Below are 24,096 nucleotides of genomic sequence, written 5' to 3' on the forward strand. Positions count from 1 at the left end.
TGTCTTGCTGGCAGCTGGTCACAAGCGGAGTGCCCCAGGGGTCGGTCCTGGGGCTGGGTTTGTTCAACATCTTCATAAATGATCTGGAGGATGGGGTAGATTGCACCCTCAGCAAGTTTGCAGATGACACTAAGCTAGGGGGAGTGGTAGATACCCTGGAAGGTAGGGAAAGGATACAGAATGACCTAGACAAATTGGAGGATTAGGCCAAAAGAAATCTGATGAGGTTGAACGAGAACAAGTGCAGAGTCCTGCTCTTAGGACAGAAGAATCCCATGCACAGCTACAGACTGGGGATCGATGGGCTAGACAGCAGTTCTGCAGAAAAGGTCTTGTGGGGGTTACAGTGGATAAGAAGCTGGATATGAGTCAGCAGTGTGCGCTGGTTGCCAAGAAGGCTAGTAGCATATTAGGCTGCATTATAGGAGCATTGCCAGCAGATCGAGGGAAGTGATTATTCCCCTCTATTCGGCACTGGTGAGGCCACATTTGGAGTATTGTATCCAGTTTTGGGCCCCCTACTACAAAAAGGATGTGGACAAGTTGGAGAGAGGCCAGCGGAGGGCAAAAAAAATGATTAGGGGGCTGGAGCACAAGACTTATGAGGAGAGGCTGAGAGAACTAGCTTTGTTTAGTCTGCAAAAGAGCAGAATGAGGGGGGATTTGATAGCAGCCTTAACTACCTGAAAGGGGGTTCCGGGGAGGATGGAGCTAGGCTGTTCTCAATGATAACAGATGATTGCTCCTTGTTCTATGGTTTCAAGTTGCAGTGGGGAAGGTCTAGGTTGGATATTAGGAAACAAATTTTCACTAGGAGGGTGGTGAAACCCTGGAATGGGTTACCTAGGGAGATGGTGGAATCTCCCTCTAGAGGTTTTTAAGCTGCTGTTTGAGAAAGCCCTGGCTGGGATGATTTAGCTGAGATTAGTCCTGCTTTGAGCAGGGGGTTGGACTAGATGACCTCCTGAGGTCCCTTCCAACTTTAATAGTCTATGATTCTATGAACTGTGGGTGGGTTTCCTGGAACCTCGTGGATTTGACCATGTTTAAACCTGGTCACTTAAGCTTCCATAGTTTGTAGGATTTTTTGAAGAAAGAGCCTGTAGTGAACAGGGGCAATGCAATCCCATTTACAGTACTACAAAGAAAGGGCCTTTGATCAGCTGAGATAGTTAGAGCTGAATGTAGTCATCAGACTCTGTGCATCAGAAATGCTGTAGGGATATTGCAGATGAGCACATGCATGTTATGATATTTACACATGTTCAAGTGTTCTGCTTACCAGGGGTATTTACTCAATACTTAGTATTAGTCAAGAGGCTGAATTGTACCCAGTGAGCCCATATAACTACTTCAGGAATCCGAAACATTAATTGATCCCTGCCCTCATCCTTTTAAATGTATGGTACAGATAAAGGCTGGAAGTTGGACTGACAGACAAAGATGAGAGTGTGCTACCTACTAGCAGCAAGGTAGCAGCTTCAGAAATCCACTGACTTTAATAGGAATACTCAGCATGAGTAGAATGAGGTCAGTTCACTACAACTAGAATAAGAAGCACTCTAAAACCCTTACTTTTGACTAGCGCCTTAATGCACAGATAGCCCACTGCCCAATAGGATTATGGTTGTAATAAGATACTTCTCAGGCTGAGCAAGGATGGCAGGATCTGACCTGGAAGAATAAATTCAGTTTGCATTTCAGTACAGTAGTTTTGCCCAGCCCACAGAGAGATGCTATCTGTCTCAAGTGCTTTTAGGAGCTGATTCTCCTCTATAGCCCAAAATAGATTTGAAATCTAGACTGTAGCAGAGGAGATTGCCCCTGCCCCTTCAGCAGAGTTCTCTCTACTTTACAAAGGTTAAAAATTAAAAAAGCCAAGGTTTTTGCTAAAGGCAAGAAAAAACTAGCTTGCCAATTTGCTTATATGCCTAGCACAATTTAATGGATGTTTTTGTAGATGCAACAGCCTCTTTTGGACGTAGCATTTCCCAATGAAAGATTGTAGTCTGCTCCATCATGTTGTAACAGCAAAAGCTATATCAGTTCCAAGAAGATGAGCAACATGCCGGATTCTTTTTACTTAGGAAACGAATAACAGTTTAAGAAAAATTAAGACACGTACTAAAATTTATTTCACATATGCAAAATCTTTCCACAGGAACCAAAACCATACAATCAAAATATAAATATTTCATCATGTTATAAGGCACTAGCCATTTAAAAATAGTCTGATCTTAAGCACATTATATACACACATTCTGTCTTGGAGGTGGGAAAGTCTAATTCCCTTCATTTTCCATTTTTTCTACCCCGGACAACTAGATGCAGCTCCCTTTGAAGCCACCAATGCCACTCCCAGTGTCAGCAAGGCACCCCTCAAAGGCAACACTCAGCACTTTGAGCTTTCTTCCAACCTTGATCATCAGCCTGGGAGTGAAGTGCCATATAGCAAACATACTGCATCACTAATACAGGAAACTATATGCAGATCTTAGTGGCTGAAAATAGTCAGGTGCATGACAAGTAATTTCAGTGGATACACTTTATCTACGCTGTGATTGGTATGCAAGTTCAGCAACTGAAGTTACGTACCTTGACTGCAAAACCATCTCCTTTTTTACCCCCAGAAATCATTGTTTATCAGCAACAATGATTAGTACTAGATTTTTTTAAGGCCTATTTTACTAGAAGAGTATTTCTAAATGATAGCACAAGTTCTCTGTTTTAGGGGAGTTGTACTGTGACCCACCATGTGGATTCGATACCATCCCCATCAAGAGGGTGATTGTGGAGTGTAAAGAACTATACACAGCATTCCTCCCCACCCCATGTCAAAGATTCCTTTTATAACTTCTGCAACAATATATCCACTTCAGATTGGATCAGTGTTCTGTGGGGTAAGTTTTTAAACTGGCCTTAGTCAATATTTGTATTTCTGGTAACTATAATCTTGATGAGGTGAGCTTGAGTATTATGAAAACACTGCATGAAATGCTATACTGGAAACACACAAATTGTCTTCTAACTCTAAGAACTATCATTAATGTGTATGATTTAAATGAAACATTGCTTAAGACAAGATGGATTTGGAGAAAGTTTTGCTAAAGGGTAAACCAGATGGAGCAAAGACTCCACCCCCCAAAAAAGCAATTAGGTTTTTTTCCTCCAAGCAGTAACAGTGGTGCTTTACAAAATTTCATTCAAAATCGCTCTCCCCAAGCCCTGCAGATGTGACTTGGCTCCCTCAGTTGTCAACATCAGAAACTAGCAAGTCCCTGCTGCTTAAGCCTAAGAAAGCTGGCTTCACAGTACTTCTAGCCTCCCTACCCAACCCAAAGGAAATAAAAAGTTAAGATGCAACTCAGGTCTACTTGTTGTACAGCTCTAACATCAACTTCTTCTTAATAGCAAGGTGACATAGGGTCATTCTGGCTAATATTTTATTAACCTCTTCTAAATCTTTTGTGAAAGTAAAAGTAAAAATAAATCACACACTGTTAGAATTAGATACACAGTTCAGTTTTTTGGTTTTTACTGGCTTACATCTTGTGCTAAGCACAAGCTATCATAAATCCAGCATGTTCCTAGTTGAAGATGATATGATTAACATCGGCACATCTTTTCCCATGTACATAAATGAGTTTGAACACGTTTTTGAAAAGACAAGTTCACTCTTTCAAGGTAAGGGTAAAACCACCGGCTAACACCAAGTATTACAAAACAGACATTTGAGCTTTGATGTTCCTTCACCAAAACTGTCTATCTAGTCTTCAGATAAGAAGTACCTGCCATTATGATGCACTTTAAAATTGTGCTGTTAATCTGTTAAGATCCAAAAAGGTACCATGTTCATAGGATAAATCCCATTGCTTTTGTAGATCTTTATTTCAGCATCTAAACCAAGTTTTTCTTCATTTGTTATTACAATCATGTTTTAAACATGATTTAAGCTTTAAAGCTTAAAGTTTTAAGCTGTGAATCCTGAAGTGAGGGGTCCCCATTTAAAAAAAAAAATCCCAAACTCAGTATTGTTTTTAAAGTGTATATGGAAAGACTGCATATAGGTAAGTAGGGGGTATCTGAGAAATATTTTCATATTCCTCTCTAACAGTATTTTGTACTTCAAGACCTGCACCTGAGAATCCCAAAATATTTCACAAACATTAAACTATTAAAGTCAACAACTCTGTGAGGTAGGTAAGTGTTATCCCAATTCTGCAGATGGTAAAACTGTGGTAGAGAAGTCAACTGACTTGCACAAGGCCATGCAGAAAGTCAGTCAAAAGTGGGACAAGAAACTTGATATCTATTTACCCATTCCTGTACTTTAGACTACACTACTTCCTAGTTAAAACACTGAACATTGTACAACTTGACTGATAATAGTTGCAGAGGAGAACTACCACCAGTGTTGAATTTCTAATGCTGGTTTATTTGGATGTAAAAAATTAGAATCCCTGTTTCCAAGAACAATCAATATACACCAGCCAGAAAACCATTGGTCTTTAAAGTCTTTCAAACTCAGGACAGATTTTTCCAACTGATACATGAGTGCAAGAATTGTAAAGAGATCACCACTATTAAATTTAATACAAAATGCAATCAGTTTAATATACAAATTTTAAAGTTCACTTAGACTTCTACCCTAGCTAGTTTATAGTTGATATTTTGCTTTACAAGTGTGTAAAGGCCTGAATGGAAAAACTAACATCCTTATCTTGTTAAATGCCTTTTCCAGCAGGACACACAGGATCCCTTCAGTGTAATTTCCTTTTGTTACTGAATTGTTAGTCAAGAGGCATAGGCAAACAGTTTAACAGGTTTATCTGTACATTTTAGGCAATTTTAAATGAGTACCCTTTAAAGTGCATCTTAGAATGATAAGCAAACTTGCAGATTATATATACCACTTATTTCCAGACACCAATATCTATGTAGTGAGGCTAGATTTCCTACATCTGCTATCCAATTAAGGGATCATCATCCTCCTGTAGCTGAAGTCGGGAGAATGGACGGGGAGAGGGCAGTCTATTCTTCATGATTATTATAAGGCAGGTCAAAGTAGTTAACACCATGAGGACACCAACAACTATTCCAATTGATTCAGGGAGATTTACGCACCACTGGTCAGATAACAAGCACTTGGTGTTGCCAAAGGTTCCATTATGGGGCTGAGGTTTTAATCCAAGGATGTGGCACATCATTGGGTAAATATCAACAGTATTAATTGTGTTCTGCTTGTAGCCTTTGTGAAAAGCAGGACCATGAGCAGCCAGAAAAGGATGCATGCTTGGGAGAGCATTGTCATAGCCGTGGTCACCTACTAAAGGAGAAATGCAAAGTTAACAAATATAAATGAATGTTGTAAACTAACAGAAACTAAGCTGCTTACAAACTTTGTCATCTATAACATTAACTGTTGCCTATTCCTAAAAAAGGAACAGTAAAATAATGCAACACTTATAGTAATCCATGGATGTCACAAGAATATTTTAATAGCAAAGTTTCCTACTTAAAAATTAACAGTGCACTCTGCAGAAGTTTCTTTAGATTAGAGCAGAACCCTACATACACTGCACCTCCCCTGAAATTTGAATCCAGGCAAAAATATCTGTATTATGAAGGTGATTGTCATCCTTGTCTATGATATGATAGGGTTGTAGCCAGAATTGTTCTTTTAAAAGAGTGGTCAAGATAGGTAATTTACTAGTTCAAGACAGTTTTAATATGCACGTTAACCTCTAGTTCACATACAGGATATGCAGCAATTTGTGCGTGTGTGTGTGTGTGTGTGTGGTTTTTTTGTTTGTTTTGTTTTTGCAGCAATAATCCATTTAAGACAAATTATATTGTAGGTCTAACTTTTAGGATTCTAGCAATGTGGCATAGCAAGAGGATAGTTTTTGGGTTTTTTTTAGGGGGGTAAACAATCTTGTTTGTTTCTTTAGGATAAACAAATTCTGGACTATGACATTATTTAGAATGCAAACAAACCACCTTTTGTAGACGGCCTAAATGCTCTGGAACCCACTTAACATAAAACCCAAACATCTTCCCTGTATCCAGCTATAAACAGCTGTACTTTCCTGGGTCACTCAGGTTGTTGGTTAATGGACTGAACTCTTCAGAACCAAAACCAAGCCTCTCTTGTGCATCTGAAACCCATCCCTAGTAGTCTGCCAGGCTCAGAATTTGAAGCATTTCACGATGCAGAGTAGAAGCACTGTTCAATCAGGTCTTTATCTGCTGTTCACCCTAACAGCAGAGAATAGTGGGTTTTTATAGCAACTATTCTAGAGACACTTTTGTATTTGCTTTAAGCTTGTGTAAGATGCCAACACAATGGTTGCTATTTGCACATTAAATACATTTTTTTCTTTGCAAGGGTCATGGCTGCCTCCTTCTAACCGAAACAGTTGGAACAAATTATTGGGATTCTCTAGAGGGCAATATAAAAATGTTTGTTCTGCCACTTCTAGCTTCTCTGTACTCATGACAAGGGTTTGTCTTTCTAAGCCCTTATAAATTATAGGAATAACATTGATTGTTGAACACTTAGAACAGTGGTTTTCAACCTATAGTCTGTGGCCTATGTCTAAGTTGTTCGTGAAAGACAGACTATAAACTGACTGAACAGATTTCAACTATATATACAGACAACACATTTCCAAAGAGGTCCACACCTCCATTTGAAATTTCCAAAAAAGTCCATAAATGAAAAAAGGTTGAAAACCACTGACTTAGGAAAAGTGCTTTTTAAAATATTCTTTTATGACTGACCATTCAAAAGACTGAAGATATAGAAAGAGTTGGTGCTATTTCTAACTGTGAAAGCTACAGGATGTGTCAGCAAAACAGATCACAAAACATATGGGGCTTCTTCTCTTACTAGATATATGAACAAAAATTAAAGAGACAGCTACTTATTACTTTCTAAAAGTTTGCAGCACATTAGCTTGAATATATTCAGTCTCAGTACACAATAGAGTCTTCATCCAAGGTTTCTTCCTGACCTGAGCAACTCAACAAATCATATATGAGGCAGGATTTTTCAATTGCTCCAGGCCTTAGCAAATTTCTCCCTGTAATGCTACAATGGAATGTATGTGCAACTCGGAAAGCTTTTTACAAGAGATTCTGTAGAACATACAATAGAAAACGCTTCTATTTATCACACACATTAAAGTTGAACAACATCTTTGCTCAAGATCTCTCTCGACTGTAACTTTTTCCTCACAGTGCTCTCTAGCACAAGGCTAGAGTTCCAAATCTAACTCCAGTACATCTAATTCCTGGTGGCAGTTTGTCTGTCCAAAGTGCATTTTTGACAGTATCATTAATCAATTCAGATTTTGATATGGGATTTTGTTATTTACATTCTCTTATGATCCCGTGACAGTATCTCTAGTATTATTTTGTTTAGCTGTTTTGTAATGTCAATGTTGGAGTAAATCATAAATTACTTCCACCAATTGCTTGCTTGCTTTTGTTTAAGCTAAATTTATTTTTTTTGCTTCTATGCACTCATTTATTCTGAAGGGACCTTTTCCTACCAAGTGCCCTCACTGAGCTTTAAGCAGGAGAATTCATCTATTAATATTGCTAGAAATAGGAATGGTGGCAGTGGTAGTTGGTGGTATTAGTAGAAAAATAAAGCAACATTAAAAGAACTTGGGACTATCCATTGACTAACTCCATTAAGCTGTCAGTTGTGCACTTGAAAGTATACGTGGAGGGCATGCATATCTTGTGTAGTTAAATGCATAGTATTTAGCTGTCTGGTGAGCCAGACACCACCTTCCCACACTGAGGCAGCTTTAAGTGGTTGGATTCCTCTTAAGAAGAGATTCATGAGAATATGCTATTACCGCCTACATGAAGGGAACAGAAGGACAGCTTTACATCCTATGCAACAATATGGATGAAATTGGGAATGTGGTGGCAGTGCAGATGACCAATTTTAAGTTATTCTCTATGGACAACCACCATTTGTTACGGTCAGATTCATCAAGGAGATAGATGGCTGTGGCAAAGTTCCAGAGCAATAAGTACTATCATGAAATGTACTGCTTGTGACTTAAGGTAAAGTAACTTTTTTTTTTTTGGGCAGCAAGCTTATATTTTTCTTTTCTGGTTACCCAAATTTATGGAAGGCAGACACTTTGCTTACACTACATCTGACTTTACTGCTCAGCATATTGGTCTAAATTCTCTATCATAACTTGTGGCTACTGAGACCATTGTTACTGCTGATTTATGCATACAAACTTGTCTGTGCTATAACTTTGTCCTCCCACGCCCTTCACATTTGTTTTATTTATCTATCATTTTGTCTAATTGTCAACCCAGTGTTTGTGGGGTTTTGTAATATGCACAGTAAACAGAGTCCTGATCCTTGATTGGGTCCTGAGGTACTACTACAACAGAAATAAAAGAGTTTAACAATATAAGCCAGCAGGAGCATGAAGGACAAACACACTTACATTTTGTAGGGGACTCATTTTGTACAATCGTCCAGCCTTCATCTGCAACCAGAATTATGGGTTGAATGCGCTTATTCTGCTGGTAATGAAATCTGTCTGGAATCTCCTCTTTAAGATATACTTTCATGGAAGTGCTGCAGTTTTTCAGTAAGTTATATACGTATGTTTTGTCTGCAAAGAAAATAGACAGCACGTGAAACAGCAACTATTCAGTTATCTATGTAGTTTGTCCATTTATTGTAGTTATCTATAAACAATACAACTTTTAAATAACTCTTTTTGAAACCAAAGGAGAGGGGGTGTCACCCTTGTACCTGATGGAGTACTGCGGATATTAGTGTGGACTTTGCCATGTTTCTGCTTTAACCATCCTCACCTTCAAAAGCTCTGCTTTGTAGTCTGGGATTCTAATAGCTTCTCAGATTTTGTTGATGAGAGAACCAAAGTTGAGGTACAAATATAGTTTCTCTCTAACATTCAATCATCACAGGCCAGAGACTGGATTTTTTTTTTTAAAAGGTGAACCTCGCATTAAAGTCAGTCATGTTTTTCTGATGATCATTTTTCATCAACCACATCACTTCTGGCCCTATTTTGATAGTCATGACTAAAGATTAGCATATAATGGTATTAAGGAAGGAATTCCAGCTTTCATATAGCATTAGTTTTAGCTCTATTAATTTAAGACTTGACCACTGAAATCAGACTGTAATTGAAGGGGGATGAAAGAGGCAAAATGATAATAAAAATTATGTGGTTTAAGATTATAACTAGTGATATAAAAGACCTAAACCTCAGATCAGTATAATTTTCAATCCCCAATGAAGTTAATAATAAGCACTATGTAAATATCTATGACATAACTGAGTAACTGACAGGGTGAACAAAGGATGAAAAGCATGAATAACAAATGGATAGATTCAGATTCCAAGGCCAAAAGGGACCCTTGTGATCTAGTCTGACCTCCCATATAACACAAGTTATAGAACATCCCCAAAATAATTTTGAGAGCATATTTTTTAGAAAAATATCTAATCTTGATTCAAAAGTTGTCAGTGATGAAGACTCCACCATAACTACTTTAGCAATAAGTCACACTGGAACCCCTCAATGTGCAGAGCTATACAGCATGCTGGTTAAATATTAACTATTCAACAAGTGCTCTTCATTACCACCAGTGGCATACCATGAGTGGGGGGGGAAACAGATCTCTGGACACTGGCCTGTGGGGGGTGCTGGTCCAGTCCTTAATGATGCACAGGAGGCGAGAGACGCAGGAGGCTCTAACGTGTCATGAAGGGCCAGCCCGGCGCCTCCCCCCAGGCCAGAGGGGGTGAGGCCACCCCATCCGAGTGGCGCCGGGCTGGAGCAGCAAGTAAGTGTGGAGAGGCATGCTGGCCTGCCCCTTCATGACGGGCAGGGGGCGCAGGAGGCACTGAGGGGCGCGTGAGGCCTGCGGGGAGGCGCAAATGTAGGCTTGGCCCCCAGGCACCAGAGACCCTCAGTACATCACTGACTACTACAGCCCAGTTATTTTTAAGTAACAGATACCCTTCATGGGTTAATGAATAAACTAAACTATTTTCTACCTAAATAGTGCAACATGAACTGCATTGTCTTTTCAGCTTCTGTGAGTAATCTACCACAATGTGAAATTCTCAGTGAGAGACAAAATTTAACACTCTCAGTATATGACTGAAAAAAAATATACATACTACTTCTTGGCAGTATTGCAGCAACTGGTGTCTTGTCTACGAGAGTGTAGTTACCACGGCCAATGCATTCGTCCAGTTTAATCAGCTTTTTTGGATAACACTGGGCCATTCCATGATCGCTTGTAATTATAACATTAATGCTCTCCCATAATCCTAATGCCTTGAGTTTATAAATAAGTGAACCAATGTGTTTATCCACTTGTTCTAATACTTTACGCATGTTTTCTTTATCTTCTGGTCCATATTTATGCCCACTTGCATCGGGTTCTTCCCAATAGAGTGTAGCAAATGTAACCGGTGGGTTAGAGTTGTTCAGCCACATAGTAACGTTCTCCATTCTCTCTTCAAATGTTACTGAATAATTATACTTCATAAAAAAATGAGGCATTGTGTTGTTAATTTTTACATCAGTACCAGGCCACATTGCAGCAGCACTTCTTCTATTTTCTTGCTGCTGATTTGTCACCCAAATAGGAGTTGCCTCATTCCACCAGAAAGGATCTGTATAATTAATCTGTGAAAACTTCTTCTTTGTATCTTCTTCATACATTTCGTTAGCCACAATGCCATGGCTTTCTTCATATAAGCCTGTCACTATGCTGTAATGGTTTGGGAAAGTTTTTGTGATAAAAGCGTTTGTAACATGTTCTACCAACACACCATCCTCAATAAACTCCTGGAGATGAGGAAGTCTGTAGTTTTTCAGATAGTCAGCCCTGAAACCATCGAAGGACACCAGAAGTAACTTTTGTATTGAATCATAGCTAGGATTATCACCATGACAGGCTATGATTCTAGAAAGAAAGAGCATTAACATTAAGTTCATTGCTGACAACATTTCAAAGTATTTCCAGCAGCCAATCTGATGTACCTGAAAAATGAAAAAGATCTTATTATACATGCTATCTAAAATATTTGTTACATTGGAGATGGCTTAGGTAGCTATATTAAATATTTAAAATTTTGCATGTGTGTCTTTCTACAGAGGGTTTTAACTGTGAGATCACTACTGGCCCAATCTTGGATTCATTGAAGTCAGTGGTAAAATTTCCATTGACATCAATAGAAGCAGAATTGGCCCCTAGGTGTTTACCTAAACACATGAGCAATTGAACTTTTCACTTCAAGGACATTAATTATAGACCAGTCATCCTAACTTTCATACTTGTAACGATAGTGGAACAAGTTATTCAACGATCATTGAAAGGATTATACAGCAATAGATAATAGCCAATATGCATTTGTCAAAAACAAAAGCATGCCAAACCAACCTAATTTCCTTCTTTGACATGGTTACTGGCTTAGGCCTGGTCTACACTGGCAATGGAGGTCGACATAACGCCGCTTATGTCGACCCCCTAAAGTATGTCTCCCCACTGGCATGGTAAGTTCCACCGATCTAAATCACAGTAAAAGTCGACCTAATAAAACCACCTCCACAAGTGGCGTAGCGCTGAAGTTGAATTCCATGTGTTGCATTTGCGGCAGTGTAGGCAGAGCACAACATAAATTGACACCATTGGCCTCAGGGAGGTATCCCATAATGCTCTGTTGTGACTGCTCTAGACATTCACACTCTGCTGTAACGTGGCCATGTGAACAGGAAATAGCTCCTCCCTTCAAACCCCAGGAAATTTTGAATTCCCATTTCCGGTTTGGACAGCGTGGAGAGAGCTTTGTAGTTGAACAGCCCCTGGCTACTGCATGGCCCAAATGCACTCCAGCATGGAGTCAACCAGAGGTCTTGGATCTCATCAGTCTGTGGGGCGAAGAGTCTGTTCTGGCTCAGCTCCGAGCCAGCAAAAGAAATTTAGATATCTACAAGAAGCTATCTCGCAACACGTTGGAGAAGGGGCACAACAGGGACGTGCAGCATGCCGCGTTAAGATCAAAGAGCTGAAGTAGGCTTATCAGAAAACTAGGGAAGCTAACAGCCATTCTGGCTCCTTGCCCAAAACATGCCACATTTATGAGAAGCTGCATGTGATTCTCAGCAGTGACCCCACCAATGTGCCATCACGCAGCATCAATACTTCCGCAGAATCCCAGTCCAGAATGACTTAGGAGGACTCTGTGGACAAAGAGGATGAGGAGAGCAGGGTGCAGGAGAGTGGGATATCCATTGTCCCTGAGAGCCAGGACCTCTTTGTTACCCCAGAGCAGCCCTGCCACACACAGGACAGCGGGACTGATCGAGATGCCAGGGAAGGCACATCTGGTGAGTGTGTGTGGTAAATCTAATTTTTGCAATTATGTCCCCAGTCCAGCTTCTTAAAAGGAAGTTGTGTTCCTGGGTGTTGGCAAATTTCAGTGGGGGATTACTCCCGGAACAGACTATTTATGTGCAGAAATATGCTCCGAGAATCCTCTGTGGACATCTCAAGGAAACTTTTATGTAGGTAATCTGTAATCCTTTGCAGAAGGTTTCTGGGGAGGGCAGCCTTATTTCTCCTGCCATGGTAGGAGACTTTACCCCACCACTCTGCTATTAAATGAGCAGGCATCATCGCGGAACACAGCATAGCACATAAGGGCCATAAGCATCCGATTCTTGCAGCATATCTTCCCTTTCTGCCTGCATTACCCTCAGGAGACGGATATCACACAGGATCACCTAGGGAAGATGGCACAAGTTTAAAATACCCAGGCAATACAGTCACTCTGTGTTATTCCTCTGCTATGGACAGTGTCCCTGGGCGCCTCCCCAAGACAATTCCTACTACTGGCACTGTTGCTATAGGCGTTATGGGTCGGGACACTGGTTGTCCTATGTTTTCTGCGGCTACATTTCACCCACAGCGTGCTCTAATCTGTTTTGTCTACCTCCTCCCAAACCGGTCCTTGGGATGTTACAAGGGAGCCTGTTGATCCCTCTTCTTGCTCAAGTATGGATTGTGGATTTTAGTGATAATGAAAGCTCTCCACAATGGATGCAAGGGCCCCTTGCTTACAATGTCTGGAATGCCACTCCGACCCATCTGATACGTACAGATTGGAATGCGGGTCGGGCTTCGCCTTGTTAACATGAAGGGGAGCTCTTTTTATATCGTAACATTTCTTTTACTACTTTGGGTCAGCTAACAATGGCAACTTTGTGCTTTGCTTTTCTTACACTTCGGCCTTCAGCCCACCTTGCAGAACTCCTGCTGAAAGACTTTCCCAGATTAGGAAGTGGAAAAAGACCCCCACGAGAGGACATGTTCAGAGAACTAATGAACGCTTCCATGACTGCTGACACAGAGCTCAGAGCCTGGAGGATGTCCTTGTCTGAAAAACCAGACATGGACATGGAACACAGAAGATCAGCACAGGAGCAGGAGTGTGATACACAACAGGAGATGTTGCGTATTATGAGAGATCAGTCCAACATGCTGAGGCGTCTGGTAGAGCTCCAGGAAGAGCAGCGGCAGGACAGACTCCCTCTGCAGTCCCTCCAAAACCCTCAACTGCCTACCACTTTCTTACCAGCCCCCACCTCCAAGCGCTCTAGGAGGAGGCCGAACAGGATGCAGTACGTGCTGCACTCCATACCAGTGGAGGCGAGCAGAAAGACGCGACAGCCCCTTTAAGAACTGCATACAACAACAGTTGCTTGCACAGTGACACTTTACAATGTTAACTTATCCTCCCTTCCCCCCATTGAAACGGGTCACAAATAAAACTTTGAGACTTTAAAAAACATCTGTCTTTATTCCTTCATAGCTTGGGCAGGGAAAGAAGGGGAGGGGGCCGCAGGTGCAAGGGTGGGGGGTGGGAAAGAAGGGCACAGCAGAGACATACATTACTGTGGTTCATTGCAAAAAACAGTTTTTCAATGCTTCTTACAGGCAAAGCACTCCGCGGTTGGCTCTGAGTGTAGCAGTGGAATCTGGCGGCGCAAAATTTGCAGCCAGCCTATCAGCCTCCATGGCCCAACCCTGGGGGAAATTTTCACCCTTTGTTTCACACAAATTATTGAGCACACAGCATGCAGATATAACTGATGGGATGTTCTTTTCACAGATGTCAAGCGTAGTGAGTAGACATCTTCATCTGGCCTTTAAACGCCCAAATGCACATTCCACTACCATTCTGCACTTGCTGAGCTTGTTATTAAAACGCTCCTTCTCGCTGTCCAGGTGCCCGGCATAGGGCTTCATTAGCCAAGGGAGCAAGGGCTAGGCAGGATCCCCCCCAGGATTACTACTGGCATTTCAACATCCCCAATATTTATTTTTTGGTCAGGGAGAAAGTGCATGCCTGCATCTTATTGAACAGACCAGAGTTCCTAAAGATGCACACGCCATGCACCTTTCTAGACCACCTGACATTGATGTTGATGAAACACAAGGGCCTGCAACACCGCTGAGAAGGATCCCTTCTGGTTATGTACTCTGTGGCAAGGTGGTCAGGTGCTAGGATAGGGATGTGTGTGCCATCTATTGCTGCCACTCCCCAGTTTGGGAGCAAACCCATCCACTATGTCCTGCACATTTCCCAAAGTCACTACCCTTCATCGCAGAAGTCTATTAATGGCTCTGCACACTTGCATCACAGCAGCTCCAACAGTGGATTTACCAACTCCAAATTGATTCCCAACTGACTGGTAGTAGTCTGGGGTTGCCAGCTTCCAGAGTGATGGCCATTCACTTCTCCACTGTCAGAGCTGATCTGAAGTGAGTATTCACGCCCTTCAGGGCTGGGGACAGCTCCGTGCAAAGTTTAAAGAAAGTGGCCTTTCGCATATGAAAGTTCTGCAGCCACTGCTCATCATCCCACACCTTCATAACGATGCGATCCCACCAGTCTGTGCTTGCTTCCCGGGACCAGAACTGGTACTCCACGGACTGAAGATGATGCGTGACAGCCTGCAGCAAATGGGAATTGTTTTGCTCTATGGCTTGTAGCAGGACGGCCTCCGTAACATTGCTATTTTCCATCCTGCGGCTCCTGTCTCACCTTTGAAAATACTGCAGGATAAGCCATGAGGTATATGTGATGCTCACAATGTTAGTGCAGAACTGAGCGGGCTCCATGCATCTCCGGCAACGGTACATGTGTGGCATAGAAAAACAGTGTGAAAAAGCATTTGCAGTTTGTTTGGGACAAGAAGGGAGGGGGAAGAAGCACCTTGCATCATGGGAGGAAGACAAGCATCCCAAAAGCCTCTTCAGCTAGTTGCACTGTGTGATAGCTACCCACAGTGCACTGCTTTGAATGTCGACCCAAGCATGGCAAGTGGGGACGCAAGAGCCCAACACAAGGAGTGTGGTGTGATCATGCTCCTGCAGGTTCTACAGTTCAGTGGGTGAAAGTTGATTTAAAGTAGACTGCAGTGTAGACATACCCATATTCACTAAGGGTAAGCAGTAGATGTGTTATATCTTGATTTTAGTAAGGCTTTTGACATGACATTCTCATAAGCAAACTATAGAAATGTGGTTTACTAATGAAGTTACTATAATGTGGATGCACAACTCATTAAAGACTGTATTCAAACAGTGATTATCAATTACTCATTGTCAAAATGGGAGAATATATCTAGTGGGGTCCTGCAGGCATCCATCCTAGGTCCATTACTATTCAATATTTTCATTAATGACTTGGATAATGGAGTGGAGAGTGTGGTTGTAAAATGTGTGGACACCACTTAACTGGGAGGGGTTGCTAGCACTTTGGAGGACAGAATTAGAATCCAAAAGGACCTTGACAAATTGGAGAACTGGTCTCAAATTGACAAGTACTACAATTAGTAACAAACAAACAAACAAAAAAATCAAATACACATTGGGAATAACTAGCAATGCAGTACTACTGCAGGGATCTGGGGGCGGTAGTGGATTACAAACTGAATACGAGCCAACGTGAGGCACTCAAGAAAAAAAAGGATAATATTCTGGGGTTTATTAACAGAAGTATTTGTATGTAAGACATGTAAAGTAATTGTCGCAGCACTATGGAGGCCTCTGCTGGAATAGTACTGTGTCTAGTTTTAGGCATCACACTTGAAGAAAGATTGGACAAACTGAAGAGAGTCCAGAGAAGAGCAATACAGGTGATAAAAGGTTTAGAAAACCAGACCTAAGAGGCAAGGTAAAAAACTGGGAATATTTAATCTTAAGAAAAGAAGACTGAGCGGGGACCTCCTGAGAAACAAACATTTAATTAGTGGAAAGCTAGGCTGTCAATCTACCCCACACTAACTATCTGAGGACTAGGCTGATGTCCACTAACAGTTTACTAATGCACTTTGATCTAGTCTTCTATGAAACGACAAGATCAAAGCACATTAACAAACTGTTAATGCACATCAGTAGGGTTCATACAGACAGTTAGTCCACAGCCGGCTAGCACTAGGTAGATTCAAACCCCAACTTGCTGCAAAATAACTGTTTGCAGACAAGCCCCTGACTGTTTCATGGATAACATTCCCAAATTGACCAGCAGTTTTACCTTCCTCAAAGCTAGCTCTTGGACACACCCACTATAACAGACTGATAATTCTTTACAAGTCAGGTTTTCCAATGAGAGAGAATTTAGAGTAGACACATTATGCTACAACAAGTAGTTACATCACCAGACCATTCATTAATCCAGAAAACAGGAATGCAAATTCTGAAGGCATGTTTTACAAGGTTATGCCTTGTAACAGACAGGAAGAGTTGGCCTGGAGCAGAGAGGATGGCTCCAATGTAGCATGGGTGGCATGAGGACTCTGTAGGAAGGACTACGATTGCCTAATAAATCGCTAAGAAAGATGATGTGAAGCTCCAGGTTGCACAAATCCTCCTGTAATATCATTTAGATGACATATTCCTGAAGCGTAGGCCAGTCTAGCAATATTGCTTGAAGATGAATTTCAACAGCATGCTTCCGACAAACTCTGCTGTACATATGCAAGAGGCAGTTTTCTGTGTTTTGTAGTTTAGCCAAATCAGGGATTAGCAAATGGTACCTCCCTCACCACAGAACTATTTCCACTGCCAAGTTCCAAGTATCTACTTCAAACCCTGAGGTACCAGTGCTCTTAAAATTCTAAAAGATGGCTTAGCTTCATTAAAGCTACCTATTTTCCCCCTTAGCTTAAGGATTTGTATTGAAGCCAGGCATCGGTCCCCGGTATCCCCCAGAGCAGCAGCACCCTAGGGCCCCCCAGAGCAGCGACATCTCAGGAGCAGCTAAGATTTAGACATGGGTATTTTTAGCAAAAGTCATGGAAAAGTCACGGGCCGTGAATTTTTGTTTATTACTTGTGACATGTCCATGACTTTTACCTAAAATACCCCTGGAAAGTGCTAAGCCACCTGGATAATAGGTGTTGCTACTTTAAACACAGCAACGTAAGCCTTGAAAACTGACATTTTTTTCCCATTTAGTTTTTTTAATATTCATGAATTTTATGTAGTTTAATGAAATGTGGGGAACTAATTAGCACAAGTGGAATATATATGTTGACAGCTGAGGAACCACAATTTCAATCTAAAACCGTGACCTAACGTGGGTTCTGTTTGAACAAACTATTCCCAAACCTTAAAGAGTGCCAAAACTAAAGCTCTTGCAACCCCTGATTAACAAACATGATTACATCAACAAACATGACTACATGGTGCATCAAGGAGTAGAATTTCAGCCTGGTCTGTCTTCATAAATTCTTTATGGCAACAGCCTTTGCTAGAAGGAGATCAGGGCCAATACCTTGTCTACATGAAGAGTTTTTGTACTGCTGTAGCTACCTTGGTGCAAAAATCCCTAATACAAACAAAACCTTACATACCACAGTAAGAGTCACCTTAGAATGACACAGGTAGATTTTCTAAACTCTTTGTTAAATTTTTGGTCTACAAGTGACCTTTTACTTCTAATTGTTAGAAGAGATATTGATAGATAATTCTATTGACATTGTGGCTATGTATACCTGTTAAATCTTGGTTTTCCATTCATTTGAAAGTCTTTCACAAGAATAGGCTACAAAGTATTGACCATTCTTTAAGTAAGAATTTTACAACTGTAGTTAAAATGTTAGAGTCAAAATATTTAGGATTGCCTTTACAGATGATAAAGGTGTTAAAATAGTTTCCCTGCCTCTGTTAATAAACTCAAGTGGTGGCGTTAGTAATGCTGGAATCCATAAAAAAAATCTAATTTACTATATTTTCATTGTGTGTGCTACTCAGTTTGGAAAAATGACACTAGACCAGTCAGTTTCACTTCCTGTTTAATACAATGTGTTGCATTTGAATTCACAATACTATATGGGATTTTGCTTTTGGATTTAAACATTCCAACACCATACTCATGGAAATGAATTTAAAAAAATTTGCAAAACTATTTTAATATATCTAAAATTGGGATCTAAGCTAGTTGACAGTCAGAAGAACATTCCTATTTCCTATGCAGTTAAGGGAAGCTACCTGCGATTCAACCCTCCAAAAAACCTAATACTCATTTCACTTTGTGAGAAAGTGTTAGGAAATAAGCTGGCAATCTAATTTCAGAATATATACCCACAAATCTTGCATAATACCAGCTTTCATAGCCCAAGAAACAAGATACAGGGAAAGGAAAAATACAGTATCAATTTCTGGCTGCGGAAGTGACATTTACTTACAAAACCATCCCCAGGATAGGTGATTTCACATGCAGAGTCTCACAAACTCATCGAGGTGGCCACACTACACTTCCATTTTCTGTTCCCAACCTGTGTCATGGTCTGAAAACAAATCTAGACTCCAGCTTCCCCAGCCAAAGCCCTGACATGGATTTCAGGAACACCTTTCCTTCTGGGCGATCCCAGAAGCCCCACACGCTGACAGGGGACGGGGAGCGCTTCAGCTCCCCCTGCAACGCAGCCGGCTCTGGGTGGAAACGGAGCGACTGTCACAGGTGCCCAGCCCCGCTTCCCTCAGGGAAGCAAGGAAGGACACCGCATGCCACTGGCCCCGCAGGCAAGGAGGGGAGGGCAGCCTGCCGAGCCGGGCACCCAAGACACTGAGGGCGGGGGCGGCAGTGGAGCGAGGAGCGAGCCCCTCAGCAGGCCCTTGGGAGGGGGGTGCGACACCCACCAGACCGCATGTGACTGGGGGAGAGGATATAGGGGACACCCCCTCCCACCAGGCGCCCGTGCCACCGACGGGGGGGGGGGTAAGGGAGTACGGGAAAGAAACAACCCCCCACCACTACCAGGCATCCGTGAAGCCAGGCGAGAAATGGGATGGGGAAGGGGTCGTCGGTTTACTGCCGAGAGGGGGAGGGGAGACCCCTCTGCAAACCCCTCCCCGGGGGGCGGAGTCTCCCCCAACCCGCCCCCACCACAGCCGGGAGCCTCAACTTACCCCTCCGAGACCCCAGGCTCGCTCGCTGCTTCCTCCCAAGGGCAGAAAGAGCGAGACAGCCGCGTCCCGTGCGCGCGCCCTGCAGCCACCTCTCTTCCTTCAACGACCCCTAACTGCCAAAACCGAACCGCAGCGCCCTAGGCTACCGGGGGCGGGGAGGGGAACTCAGAGCCGGAGGCGCTCTGATTGGTCAGAGCGCCCTAAGCCTGTGGCCTGATTGGCCGGGTGGGTTCTGGAACGGAGGGGAAATGAAGAAGAAGGTGTTGCGCTGTTGTGTGGGGGAGGGGACGGGGCGCTGTTGTGTGGGGGAGGGGACGGGGCGGTGTGGTGCGGTGAGTAGTGCCAGAAACGGCTCCCTGACAGACTTTGCTATCTAGGATGTACTGAGCATGCTCAGTAACATCTGCTGAAGCCGCTGTCGTGACCTCATCACGCTGCCCTTACTTGGGGTCAGATTCTGTTGCCTGCTCTTTAGAGAGGTTAAAAAGGGGCAAATGAGGGGGGGGGGGATGGGCTAGGTCTGGGCAAGGGGCGGAATTTTACTGGCCCGGGGTGTCAAGCAGCTGGAGGCAGGGGCAGAAAAGGGGCTGTGAGGGGCAAAGTCAGGGATGGGGGTAGGAGCCGGGGTTCAGCCCAGGGGTGGTGCCAGCTGGTGGCAGAGGGCAAAACCCCGGCCAGGGAGGGGCAGAGGGGATGACAGTTACAGCAGAGGGCTCATCCCACGGGGGTGTTTGCAAACATAGGGTGGGGCACAGAGGGGCTTTTGTGTTTCCCCTCTCAGCACCTGCTTCCTAGGGCTCGGTTTTTAAAGGCACAGGTACCCCGATGCCTAGACCCGGCAGCTCCTCCCTGTCTGATTCAACCCGCTGAGGTGCTACAGGAGACTTGATTCAGTGAAATATATTACATACCCCCTACCCCCAGGCTGTGTGTCACACATTTTGGGTATTTAAAAGACTTCCTTCTCAGTTTATATGTCCCCTAACAGTTCACAAATGTGTCTCATCTGCTGCTGATTCCCTGAATTTCACTCCATTCCTTCTAATCTATTTTCAGTATAGTTTTGCTCCTTTTAAAATGTTATTTAATCAGTGTTATTACTCTTACTGCTTCATTATTTGCCTTTATTATCATTGTGTGGATGCATGTCATTGTGCTATTTATTTTTTATTTTCATAGCAAATACTCATAAAATATTTAAAAGTAAATAGTTGGTATTAGTTTTAGCAATGTTTTTAGTATGACACTTGTTATGGTTTTTACTGTGATTTTTAATTTGGAATTTTTAAATTCCTTTTCTTCTTATTTTTATAATGCAAGTTTATTCTGTTGGATCATGTGACTTCCAGTCTGACTGATTTCCAGGTCTGATGTCAAAACTTCATTTGCATTTGGTCCACCAATGGGGATTGTCTTTTGCAACTGTTGTTTTGCCTCTCAATCCACCCCTTCCTGCTTTTTGACGTGTCATTGCTTGTGTGTAGAACTTGAGTCTCAAATATTCAATAAGGGCAGTATGCTATTTCATATTTACTTCCTTCTCAAGGGCAAAAATCTTCATTAATTTTTCCTGAACATAAAAACGACCATTGTGGGTCAGACCAATGGTCTATCTAGCCCAGTATTCTTTCTTCTGACAGTGGCCAGTGCCAGGTGCTTCAGAGGGAATGAACAGAACAGGCAATCATCGAGTGATCCATCCCTTGTCGTCCATTCCCAACATCTGGCAGTCAAAAGTTTAGAAATACCCAGAGCATGGGGTGTTACAATGGTTGACTATGGTCAGTTTGGAATCATTGAATCTTTTTCTTGTACTACATCCTCCAACTGTACATCTCTGTTGATTGGTCTTTCTGAGGAGCAAATTTTAGATGTCGACAGTTTCTGTTGAACTGTCCCCAGACAATCTTGATCACATACGATCTGGGCACTGAAATCTTTTTCTTTATGGCAGCTGGACTTGTTCATCATTTTTCTCCATACAGCTTTTAAAAAAAAAAAAAAAAAGGTTACCTGGTTCTAGAGCTGGCAGTTCTCTGACTGAATAATGTCTCTTGCGGAAATGTTCATAAACTCTTTTAGCCTTTTTATCTGATTTGGCTACTCTTATCATGTCTGACCATTTTGGAAATAGGTTCTTTTCCAAAATTTGAACAGTAGTTCTGAGTTCTCTTTCCATCAGGAATTGTGCTAGACTATATCCAGTAAACACTACTGATGTTGCTCTGTAACTCAGAAGAGCAAGGAATGGATCTTCCTGATGTAGGATTTTCTTGGCTGTCTGTTCAACTCCCTCAACCTCTCCATTCGCTTTGGGTAATGTGGGCTGCTAGTAATATGATCAAAATCATATTTCATTGGAATTACTTAAATTCTATTCAGTGAATTGTGGTCCATTGTCCATCACTAGTCGTTCTCGAATACCAAAGTGAGCAAAAGTGCACGTCAGTTTCTAGATAACATTGCCACAGGTTATGTCTTTCAAGTACATTATTTTTATATACCTGGAAAAACAGTCCACTATGACCAGGTAATGATGTCTTCTGAATTTGCTTAAATCTCCAACTCGTCTCTTCCAAGGACTGTCTGGTAGGGGGTTTGTACACTGTATGGTTCAGCATTGTCTCTTAAGTTGATTTGTACTGGATCTCCTTTCAAAAGTCCAAGTATCATCAAATCCTTTGTTGAGTTCTTCAACCTTTCTCACTAGGCCCTTGCTGCCATGCTGCAGCTGAGAAGATTGTTAGGCTTTGATCTCATGCACTCTGAATGCAAGGCTTTTGTCTTTGTAAATTGTTTCTGTGTGAACTGGCCCATGCTGTTCAGAATACCTCCAGGATTAGTCAGAGCTATGTCAGGTGACTTCAGCCTGAGAGGGGACGAAGGTCTCAGAGATGGCTGTGGTCTTGGCTACATTAGAAAATTAGGTCAGCATAACTATTTTGCTCAGGGGTGTGAAAAATCCATACCCCTGAAAGGCATAATTGAGCCAGCGTAAGTTCTTGTGTAGACAGTGCTAGGTCGATGAAAGAATTCTATTATCGACCTAGCTACTGCCTCTCAGGGAGGTGGGTTATCTACGCTGATGGGAGAACTCCTGCTGTCAGTGTAGGCAGTGTCTACACTAAAGTGCTACAGTGAGTGGCGCAGCTGCAGTGGTGCAGTTGAGCCACTACAAGATTTCACGTGTAGACAAGCCCCGTGATGTCAGTTCCTGAGTCAACTTTAAAGTCTATAGTCTTGCCATGAATATTCAGTTTCACTCTCTGGCAAGTTCTATGTCATCACAAGTAATAGATTCCAGAAACAGTAGCTCTTAATTGCTGTGTGATTTGGGAAAGAAATAGCGCTTCTCTGTACCTCAGTTCCCCATCTATATAAAAGGTGCTAATAAAGATTAGTATTTCTACTAAAGTCAGTGGAGTTACTCTGGATTTACACTTATGGGAGTAAGGATAGAATCAGACCAACAGAACATATGAACAGTGAAAATTGAAATGTACCTTAGCAGTTTATTGTGAGAATAAACTGGTAATTTATTGAAGCTTCAATAGTCTTATTTTAATTTGATATTTGAGCACAAAAATAGAGAAATGGAGCCACATTTATCTTTAGCTTAACTATTATCTTCAGCGGAGGTAAACAGCTAGAATTAGCTTTAGATAACATGCCTTTAGTACATTCACACTGAATCTTGCGTGAATTCAAAACTACTTTGATTTTTTTTTGATGAGCTTCATGTTCACACTGGGGCTGGTATGTTATGCTGACCTGCCTGTTACCAGATTTGCCCATCACCTTGGGGTGTGCTTATTTATTAGAGTTACGTTTCTGAGGTCCCTGTAATTCTATCAATGCACTGCTTTCTATACGGAGCTCTATTTCTCCCTTTTGCAAGTCCCTCCCTCAATGGGGTTACCCTACAGGGCTTAGTTTCCACAAGGCTGTGTTCCTCCAGCCCAGAATCAGTTGAAAACCATGGACTCCGCACAGAACTTAGTTCAGCAGGGGAACCATAAAATGCAGTCCGATACATACACACAGATTAACAGAGTATCTGAGCAGGCAGAATCAATCAGCACTTTCAAGCCCTCATATGCCACAGACTCAGCATTCTCCCGTCCCCAATCTCATGTCACAATTGTCCTGGTAGTAACCTCTTAGATGAGCAGACCCCACAGGATTTTTGGGCATTACAGGGGTCTTTGGCTTACGTTAGAGGAGCATTGCTGCAGAGCAAACAGGGAAATCAAGAAAAAAGTCTAACTGAAGTTTGAAGACCATATGGCAACCAGCTTGACCATAAAAGTTATTTTATTGCCACGTATATAAAACTTATAATGGTACTAATAGTAATAACCATACAAGGAGAGACAAACAAACGAAACAGTTACAATATTACATGGTTTCAGTTGGGGTATTGGGGAAATCTGCTCAAATTTGATCACAAAAGTCAGGTTTAGAAAGTTATACCTGGAGTAAGAGAGAGAGAGTTGGGGGGGTCTCATCACTCAGTGAAACTTGACCCGGTCGAGGTTCCCAGGTATTCTTTGTAGAGGGTCCGGAGCGCTTGAGACCAGCAAA

The 24,096-nt window shown here is 42.1% G+C and overlaps 1 protein-coding gene across 2 annotated transcripts; it reads right to left on the bottom strand.

Annotated features, from left to right (window-relative positions):
* Positions 1–1,994: 1,994 nt before the first annotated feature.
* ENPP4 (ectonucleotide pyrophosphatase/phosphodiesterase 4) lies at positions 1,995–19,620 on the bottom strand. Of its 2 annotated transcripts, none has more exons than XM_067544933.1 (4): positions 19,513–19,620; positions 10,202–11,072; positions 8,487–8,657; positions 1,995–5,326 (listed from the first exon to the last, which is right to left on the bottom strand). In XM_067544933.1, exons 2-4 carry the CDS (start codon positions 11,037–11,039, stop codon positions 4,965–4,967), a joined length of 1,371 nt encoding a protein of 456 aa, XP_067401034.1. In that variant the 5' UTR covers positions 11,040–11,072; positions 19,513–19,620; the 3' UTR covers positions 1,995–4,964. The 2 variants fall into 2 exon arrangements, with proteins under 2 accessions (XP_067401034.1, XP_067401035.1); XM_067544934.1 differs by lacking the exon at positions 19,513–19,620 and adding an exon at positions 18,789–18,946.
* Positions 19,621–24,096: the final 4,476 nt, after the last annotated feature.

The sequence above is a fragment of the Emydura macquarii genome, unplaced genomic scaffold, assembly GCF_026122565.2.
Source record: "Emydura macquarii macquarii isolate MOO-44397 ecotype Brisbane River unplaced genomic scaffold, CSIRO-AGI_Emac_v2 contig_1039, whole genome shotgun sequence".
Classification (NCBI taxonomy): domain Eukaryota; kingdom Metazoa; phylum Chordata; order Testudines; family Chelidae; genus Emydura; species Emydura macquarii.

Excerpts from the sequence above, each read along its gene's own strand:
- ENPP4 (XM_067544933.1), bottom strand. The coding sequence starts at position 11,039 with ATGTTGTCAGCAATGAACTTAATGTTAATGCTCTTTCTTTCTAGAATC. Across the intron at positions 8,658-10,201 it reads TGCAATACTGCCAAGAAGTA|ACAAAACATACGTATATAAC; the intron begins GTATGTATATTT and ends TTTTCTTTGCAG. Across the intron at positions 5,327-8,486 it reads AAATGAGTCCCCTACAAAAT|TAGGTGACCACGGCTATGAC; the intron begins GTAAGTGTGTTT and ends TTTCTCCTTTAG.